We start from the raw sequence: 10,147 nt of genomic DNA on the forward strand, positions 1-10,147 counted from the left end.
TCTCTGTTTTTACAATAGTAGACATGTCCCATCACAGTTAGAAGCACGCCCCTAGGACACACTTAACCCCTCCCTCTCCAATACAGTTAACCCCTTCCCTGCCAGTGTCATTTTTACAGTAATAGTGCATATGTATAGCACTGATTACTGCAGTAATGTCACTGGTAACCCCAAAAGTGTCAAAAATGCCAGTCAGGGGTCCAATCTGTCCGCCGCAATGTCGCAGTCCCGCAAATAAAAAATCGCAGATCGCCGCCATTACTCGTTAAAAAAAAAAAACACCAAAAATGACAAAAATCTTTCCCTTTGTTAGTAAACGCGATAACTTTTGTGCAAACCAATCAAAATACGCTTTTTGCGATTTTTTTTACCAAACAAATGTAGCATAAAACAAATTGGCCGAAAATGTTAAAAAATTTTGATTTTTACATTTTTTTTTTTTTGGGAATTTCATATAAAAAAATGTGAAAATATTGTTATTTTTGCAAAATTTACGCTCTTTTTTTGTTTATAGCGCATGATCAAAAAATCGCACAGGTGATCAAATACCACCAAAAGAAAGCTCTGTTTGTGGGAAAAAAAGGACATGAAATTCGTTTAGGTACAGCGTCGCACAACCGACGCAATTGTCCGTTAAAATCACGCAGTAAAAAAATCGCAAAATAGGCCCTGGTCAGGAAGGGGGTAAAATCTTCCGGGGCTTAAGGGGTTAATAGGAATAATTTAAGAAACACATCACAAGAAAAAAAAAAAGTGTCCTTATAGCTGCTGACTTTTAATTTTTCTGGGGGAGACTGGCACTCCTCTTTAACATTAAACATTTTATTTTTTAAAATGGTACCTGTTTACAGATATGCGTTTAGGTGCATGTCACTCAAAAAAGTACAGGAGCTTCTTTTCAGGCAGATTTGGGCATTTTGGGCCCTGAAGACTTCAACAGGAGAACTGAAAAAAATGCACAATATGCACATTTTTACGCACATCTACAGTATAATAAAAGTCTATGAGGCGTGATCCTGCCCAGAAGCTTCTGTACAGCAAATTGTTTCTAATGCTCATGAAAAACACAAAAAAAAATGTTGTTATTTGAATATGCTACACTCAACCCTAGGGGGTTGGTTTACTAAAGGCAATAGACTGTGCACTTTGCAAAGTGCAGTTGCTCAAGAACTTAGTAAATAGGGTAAAGCTTCACTTTGCAAAGAATACCCAATCACATGCAAGGTAAATAAAAAGAACAAAAAAAAAACAGCATTTTTACTTGTACATGATTGGATAATGGAAGTCAGCAGAGCTTCTGCTCATTTACTAAGCTCTGGAGCAACTGCACTTGCAGAGTGCAACTGCGTTTTGCAAAGTGCACAGTCTATTTGCCTTTAGTAAATCACCCCCTAAATGTCTTAATATTAATTATTAATGATAATAATTTATTGCTGATGAAATTGAGATGTTGAGAAGATAAAATGTAGTGCTCCCGCAAACCAACATAACCATATGTCGGTTTGCGCAGTATATCTGCGGTAGGTGGTCGGCAAGTGGTTAATGAGCAGCGACAAAACTTAATCTAGAACTCTATCTAAAAGACATCTTTGTCTTAAAAAGGGCATAAATAATAGCAATAGACATGTGTAAAATGTACTACACTGTTTGTGAACTTTCACCCAACTTTCACAGGTGGTCAAAGCAAATAGCCTGCACATACCTCAGCTCCAGCGATGACATCTTTTGCTTATTCTTCTTTCAGAATATTCAGGTATTGTTACTGGCCATGTCAGGATGATGTAACTTCCGCGCATGCGCACAGCAGTTAATCTACCCCAGCACTAAACATATGTCTGGATTGTACACTAAGCTGAGCATGGGCAGCTCAGTGCGCACTATAAAAAAGAGTTTGCAAGGAGGAAGGTAAGAATTTGACAGTCACTGCTTAATAAATATGTCCCTAAACGGTACACAGCAAGGTCAAATTTATATAAATATATATACTGTATATACCATACATACGTTTTATACCAACACAATTTTCACATAGTAGTTAGAAATATATATATATAAATATATATACTGTATATACTATACATACGTTTTATACCAACACAATTTTCACATAGTAGTTAGAAATATATATATATATATATATATATATATATATATATACATATATATATAAATATATATACTGTATATACTATACATACGTTTTATACCAACACAATTTTCAGATAGTAGTTAGAAATATATATATATATATATATATATATATATATATATATATATATATATTTTTTTTTTTTTTTTTTACAATAAGACTAGTAGCTCTTATACTGAAAGAACATTGCATTTCAGTTTTCTGTTCCTTCACATGGCTCTGCATCCCCTTTATTCTGATATAGTCTGAAACAGATTCAAATCTGATACATAACTTGCTTCCCCTGGAAGTTGGTTTTCTTTCCAATCTCTTCCTTTTTTGAGTGACATTTTCTAAATTTACCCGTGACAAACTATGCTAGGGATTTTTCCCTTTAACTCACTTACTACGCAGTTTTCGAATGCCAAATTTCAAGGCTATAGTGGATATTTGCTGAAAGATATTTCTATGCCAGCTAAGCAAACGTTCATTTAGAAAATACGGGGATCTTAATACTTGACAAAAAAAATAAATCAACAGTGGAATTTTCCAATATTGGACTTTAGATTTGAAAAGGCAACAACTACGCTGACAATTGGGCCTTTAATAGAGCATGACCTACATTGGTGTCTGCATCACGTCATACATCTTTAAAATGAAATCAATAAAAATCTAGTAAATTTGTGTGATTTCTAAGTCTTTTTCATATGCAAGGCTTTTACAATAGATGGATGTGTTCATATATTTTTCACATCATACACCTCTGTCTGATGACTCGAATTAGCTAATAAATATTACAGAGCAACATTTAATTGGACTAGCTCCACTTACCTCTAAAACTCCCATCCTTGTTTGCATGTACTCCAGAAATGCTGTCTGTACTTGGGAATGCACCATGGTGACAAGGGAAAGGAGGACGCAGGCCACAATCCCAGCCATCTTTGGCTCCCTCCGTCGTTGATTTGTAAGATGTTCTTATTCCAGCAGGCTTTTCTCTTACCAATAGTGAAAAAGAGTTTGGGCACAGTTGTGCTCTCCTGCTCAGCTTCCAGCCCACAGCTCTGGAATTCCTGGCTTCTTTTCCTTGTAGGAGGGATTTTGTCTCTGCACAGCTCCATTCTCCTGTCTTTATTAAATCCAGATGTAAGACAATTGCTAAATACTGCCAGGAACCCTTTCATCTCCAGTTTCTGCTTTAAAAGTAATTTCAAGTATAAACTTTGACATTATTCGCACAATGATGGATTCAAATAGACAAAGCAAACATTTTTTTCTCCATACCAAACCATTTATCTTCAGTTACAGTGAAAAAATACACAAGACAGTTAATGTGAACATAGATGGCAAGATCTGATAGGCCTCTACAAAACAATCCCTGGTTAGAATGCCAGGTGTTACCAAGACCGTCACTCCTAATGCCTCATACACACGCAACGATTGTTGGCCGTGAATTTTCGGCCAACGTCCGATCGGCCGATTGTCAGCTTGTTAGTATGATGCTTCCGACAACTGACTGCGACTTTTCGGCCGAACAAAATCTGGTGTGCATGCTATAAAATTTTTGTTGGCCGTCAACAGAACGGCCGATTGTTCGTCAGTCAGTACAGATTTGGCAGACAAAAATCAGATGAGCAAGACTGGGCATGCTCAGAGAAGAAAAAACACACAGAAAGTAAACCAGCACATGACATCACTTCTGAAGTTGGTTGTTGTTGGCCGAAAAAATTTGTGTGCAGTCTAGAACACATTTCAACCAACACAACAGCACTGGACAAAAGACGGCCGATCGGTCGGCCAACAATCGTTGCATGTGTACGAGGCATTACTCATAATTGTGTCTTTACACAAAACTTCTATATCACAGTGAAGGCTGTCATAGTTGACCTCTCCTTTGAAAATTTCTAGTTGCTTGACTTTCATGTGGATCCAATGGCTTCAATATGACTGAAGCGTCAAGTATGAACATCAAGAGTTCTGACTTCACCAGTTGCACACTTGCTCTTTTGTTTTCGTGCTCTATCGGTATTTTCATTATAGAAGTTAAAGTTTGTAAGACAAGGTGGAGAGGGGAGTGGGGAAATCATGATCTCCACCTCATCAAATCAGAGAATGTCTTATATTCATTTTAAAAATAATGTGTTCTGTGAATGGTGGCTGTGGCAAGCTAGCGACACCCTCCCCGTTTGGCCCAGGACCCGTAAGATAGCGGTTATCACTGTAGTAGTGTTGATTATTATAGTGATTGTCAGGTTCCCCAAGGTATGAGATATGAATACTTACATAGGTTTAAGCTGCAATAAAGACCATACAGTAAAACCTTGGTTTGAGAGTAACTTGGTTTGAGAGCGCTTTGCAAGACAAGCACATTTTCTAAATAAATTTTGACTTGATATACAAGCGATGTCTTGATATACAAGTAACGTCATGTATAAAAAAGAAGAGAGGAGCCTCTAAAGTGTAGCAATATGGTTACATTTAATGAAGGTTCAATATTTAGCAACTCACATGGTTGATGAATAAAACAGGCACATCTAAGTATGCAGGCATCTGGGGTAAAGCTGTCCACATAGACCATCCTCTGCACAGTCATAAATGTCATCCCTTTCCCGCTTCACTCCACGAGGGATTCAAAGCCTCACTTTCAGATCACTCTACTGCAGGCTATTCTTCCCGGTCACCATTGCAGACTGACAGTGGTGAGAGCCGGTGGTTCAGAAGATGGTCTATGTGGACAGCTTTACCCCGGGTGCCTGCATACTTAGATTTGCCTATTTTAATCATCAACCATGTGAGTTGCTAAATGTTGAACCTTCATTAAATGTAACCATATTGCTACACTTAGAGGCGCCTCTCATCTCTCTTATATTCTGTAGCTCTGCTAGATTTTGCTTCTAATCCCCTTGGGAAGGCTGCATATTGTGGATGGACATTTTATGGTTACACAACCTATCACATTGCTATAATCTTTGTATATAGACTATAAACTGAAGGACTTGTGGAAGGAATCATCTGAGTTTCCATTATTTCTTATGGGGAAATTCGCTTTGATATAAGAGTGCTTTGGATTACAAGCATGTTTCCAGAACGAATTATGCTCGCAATCCAAGGTTTTACTGTACTTGGAGGGCAGCTTTACTTTAATTTCCCCCCCAAAAAAGCAGTGCTTGTAAAAGAACACCGCCCCTTTCACCGCTCACAAGCCAGGCTTTATCCTTCCCAATTCCCTGAAATGATTCATGTGCCAAGACCCTCTAATACGCTCTTGCCCTGCTGTAGTCCACCACCCAAATAACAAGCTGCACACAGAAGATGTTAAACTCCAGCCAAGGTTTCTTCCAATGGTTTATTGCAGGGATTCCCAAACTACGGCCCTCCAGTTGTTCAGGAACTACAATTCCCATCATGCCTAGTCATGTATGTGAATGTCAGAGTTTTACAATGCCTCATGGTATGTGTAGTTCTGCAACAGCTGCAGGGCCATAGTTTGGGAATCCCTGGTTTATTGCAATGACAGCACACTGCTCATGTCCACCCAAAGCCATGCCCCCAACATGTTTCACCCAAGTATGGCTTCCCAATAATTATGCCCTGCCATGGGTGAAATATAATGGGGGCATGGCTTTGAGTCAAGGTAAATGGTGTGCTGTCATTGCAATAAACCTTAGCTGGAGTTGAATGTCTTTAGTGTATAGCCTGTTATTTGGATTGTGTAAAAGAGCACTTACCTGCCCCTCCATTCTTTTCTTTTTAGCGCTGCTTAAGGATCTTATGTATCAAACACTTTCCAGTATGTTGGATGCGTAGTGGGCGCTGAGTTTCCTTCAGCTGTCCCTTATGTTACTACTCTATTCTGTAGTGACAGAGGGGTCAGTGGGAAGAACCACAGAGCACAGCAGGGAACCAGGAGATCAACACGCCTGCAAGTATCGAAAGCAGAATATTGCTCAGACAATGGGTTCTCTGAAACTGAAAAAAGATCAGAATATGAGCAGCAGAAAAGGTGAGTGTTAACTGTGTTCTTTTACAAGCACTGCATTGCTTGCTGTTTTTTTCGAAGTGATGGCGTCACTTTAATCCAATTATCAATGTAACAATGAATTAATATAATGAAAAGAAATCAGGTAAATTGGCATACTGTCTGCCAGTCAGTCCATGTGGTAATTATTAGTATAATTATTTTGCTGCTCTATTGGGCAAGAGGAATCTAATCCTACAGCTTTCAAAGGCTGAATAAATCTCACTGGGATCTACCAACTCTCTCTCTCTCTCTCTCTTTTTGGTGATAACCTTTAGTCTGGAGATTAAAGTAATAAATTACGCCTCTAATCAGAAATTTGGATTACAGTCAAAATAACAGAGAATGCAAAACAACTGAAGAAGAATATTTTAATGTGTAAAGAAAAAGTTATAATCTTAAAAATACAATTAATTTAAACTACATATATATATATATATATATATATATATATATATATATATATATATATATATAAATGACCCCAAACTATGTGTGTTTTATTAGTATTTGTAAAATAATTTGAAAACTGCTCGACCACCTGTGGTTGAAATTCTTTTTCTATTGTGAATAAAATATGAGTTTATGAGATTTGCAGATCATTGCATTAGGTTTTTTTTTTTTATGTAGATTTTACACAGCGTACCAACTTTTTTGGAATTAGGGTTGTACACACAAAAAATTTTTAGCCCTAAAAAGAATTTATATGTACAACCCCAATTCCAAAAAAGTTGGTACGCTGTGTAAAATCTACATTAACCACTTGCCTACTGGGCACTTAAACCCCCTTCCCATCCAGGCCAATTTTCAGCTTTCAGCGCTCTCACACTTTGAATGACAATTGCGTGGTCATGCTACACTGTACCCATATGAAATTTTTATCATTTTTTTTCACACAAATAGAGCTTTCTTTTGGTGGTATTTAATCATCTCTGGGTTTTTTATTTTTTACAAAAAAAAGAAATAAGACAGAAAATTTTGAAAAAAAAAAAAGTTTTTCTTATTTTCTGCGAGTAAATTTTGAAAATAAATTTTTCTCCTTTACTGATGTGAGCTGATGAGGCGGCACTGATGGGCACTGATAGGCTGCACTGATGGGCACTGATGAGGTGGCACTTATGGGCACTGATGAGGTGGCACTTATGGGCACTGATGAGGAGGTACTAATATGCCGCACTGATGAGCACTGATAGGCGGCACTGATGAGCACTGGTAGGCGGCACTGCTGGGCACTAAGAGGTGGCACTGAGAGGTGGCACTGCTGGGCACTGAGAGGTGGCACTGATGGGCACTGATAGGCGGCACTGATGGGCACTGGCGGATGGCACTGATGGACACTGACGGGTGGCACTGATGAGCACTGATGGGCGGCACTGATGAGCACTGATGGGCAGCACCATCAGTGCCCACACTCAGTGCCCATAGTGCTGCCAGTCAGTGCTCATCAGTGCCTAGATGAGCAGGCACTGATGGGCACTGACTGACAGCACTATGGGCACTGATTGTGGGCACTGATGGGGGGCACTGTGGGCACTGAGTGTATGTTTTTTTACCTCTAGTAATCAGGGCACTGGTGATCGGTGCCCTGATTACATTTGTTCTGTGTCCCCGGCGCTGGGCAGCTCTCCCTCCTTCCTCACACTGCAGTCTCCGTGTGAGGAAGGAGCGCTGGCGATGAGAGATGATCTCATATGTTTACATATGAGATCATCTCTCATTGGACAGTCCGATCACATGGTGAATGGCCGCTGTGATTGGCCATTCACCACGATCTGTGATCGGCTGTGTCCAAGGGACACGGCCGACACAGATTTTCCCCGATGCGCGCTCGCGGGAGCGTGCGGGGAGACTGTTTCTGGGAGGCCGTTTAAAAATGGCCTCCCGAAAATGTGAGTCCGCGCTGCAGCCGTATATAGGCTGTAGCGCGGATGGGAAGTAGTTAAAACCTAATGCAATGATCTGCAAATCTCATAAACTCATATTTTATTCACAATAGAAAATAGAAACATATCAAATGTTTAACCTGAGAAAATATCTTAATCCATCTTAATAAAAAAAATAAGGTAATTTTGAAATTGATGACAGCAACACATTTAAAAAAAGTTGGGACAGGGCCATGCTTACCATGGTGTAGCATCTCCTCTTCTTTTAACAACACTCTGTAAATGTCTGGAGACTGAGACCAGTTGTTGGAGTTTTGGTAGAGGAATGTTGTCCCATTCTTGCCTTATATGGGATTTTAACTTCTCAACAATCCTGGGTCTACTTTGTCATATTTTCAGTTTCAAGATCGCTAAATATTTTCCATTGGGGAAATGTCTGGACTGCAGGCAGGCCAGTTAAGTACATGGACTCTTCCACTACAAAGCCATGCTGTTGTCATAGATGTAATATGTAGTTTTATCATTGTCCTGTTGAAATATGCAAGGCTTACCCTTAAAAAGACGTCATCTGGATAGGAGCATATGATGCTCCAAAATCTGGATATATCTTGCAGCATTAATGGTGCCCTTCCAGATGTGCAAGGTGCCCATTCCATTTGCACTTACGCACTCCCATGCCATCAGAGATGCAACCTTTTAAACTAATTAACAAGCTGGAAGGTCCTTCTCCTCTTTAGTCTGGAGGATGTGGCACCCATGGTTGTCAAAAAGATTGTCAGATTTCAATTTGTCTGACCACAGAAGTTTTCCACATTGCAACAGACCATTTTAAATGAGCTTTGGTCCAGAGAAGACCACAGGGTTTCTGTACGATATTTCAGAATGGCTTATTCTTTGCATGATAGAGTTTCACCTTGCATTTTCGGTTGGCATGGTGAACTGTGCTAATAAACATTGGTTTCTGAAATTATTCCTGAGCCCATGCAGTGATATCCATCAGGGACCATGCCTGTTTTTAATGCAGTGCTGCACGAGGGTCCGAAGATCATGGGAATCTAATATTGTGTTTTGGCCTTGTCCCTTGCGCATAGAGATTTCTCCAGGGTTTTGGAATCTTTTGATGATATCATGTACTGTAGGTGATGATATTTAACCGCTTCCATACAGAGCAGTTAGACACCCTTCCTGCCCAGACCAATTTTCAGCTTTCAGCACTCTCACACTTTGAATGACAATTGCTCAGTCATGCTACACTATAACCAAACAAAATTTTTATCATTTTTTTCACACAAATAGAGCTTTCTTTTGGTGGTATTTGATCACAACTGGGGTTTTTTTTTTTCGTGATATATGCAAAAAAAGAGCAAAAATTTTGAAAAAAAAACACTTTTTTTTTAGTTTCAATTATGAAATTTTGCAAAAAATAAATTTTTCTTCATACATTTGGGCCAAAATGTATACTGCTACATGTCTCTGGTAAAACTAACCCAAATTAGTGTATATTATTTAGTCTGTGTGAAAGTTATTGAGTCTAGAAGCTATGGTACCAATTACTGAAAATTTATCACACCAGATGTACTGATGGCCTATCTCCTTTCTTGAGGCCCTGAAATGTCAGGACAGTACAAATACCGACCAAATGACCCCTTTTTGTAAAGTAGACAGTCCAAGGTATTTAGTAAGAGGCATGGTGAGTTTTTTGAAGTTGTAATTTTTTCCCACAATTCTTGGGAAAATGAAGAAAAAAATTTTTTTTTCTTTTTTTTCCCACAAAGTTGTCAATTTATAAGCTATTTCTAACACATAGCATGTACACAGCAAAAATTACACCCAAAAATACATTCTGCTACTCCTTCCGAGTATGGCGATACCACATGTGTGAGACTTTTACACAGCCTGGCCACAAGAAGAGACTCCACGTCCAAGAAGCACATTCAGGCGTTCTAGGAGCATAAATACACATAAAACTTTCTTACTACCTATCACACTTTTCAAGGCCCTAGAGCACCAATACAATGGAAAAGTCCACAAAATGACCCCATTTTGGAAAGCAAACACTCCAACGTATATTCTATGAGGCATTATGGGTCGTTTGAACATATCATTTTTTTCCACAGGTTT

The 10,147-nt window shown here is 39.0% G+C and overlaps 1 protein-coding gene across 2 annotated transcripts in view; it reads right to left on the reverse strand.

Annotated features, from left to right (window-relative positions):
* Positions 1-3,199, reverse strand: part of OLFML3 (olfactomedin like 3) — a 49,391-nt gene extending 46,192 nt beyond the window's left edge. The window contains exon 1 of one of the 2 annotated variants that reach the window (XM_082247786.1): positions 2,960-3,199. In XM_082247786.1, the coding sequence (XP_082103912.1) occupies positions 2,960-3,067 (108 nt within the window). In that variant the 5' untranslated portion in view covers positions 3,068-3,199. The remainder of the gene's footprint in view (positions 1-2,959) is intronic. The other variant, XM_082247787.1, reaches the window with a different exon arrangement.
* Between the last annotated feature and the right edge of the window lie 6,948 nt (positions 3,200-10,147).

This window comes from Pelophylax lessonae, assembly GCF_965119305.1.
Source record: "Pelophylax lessonae genome assembly, chromosome: 2".
Classification (NCBI taxonomy): domain Eukaryota; kingdom Metazoa; phylum Chordata; class Amphibia; order Anura; family Ranidae; genus Pelophylax; species Pelophylax lessonae.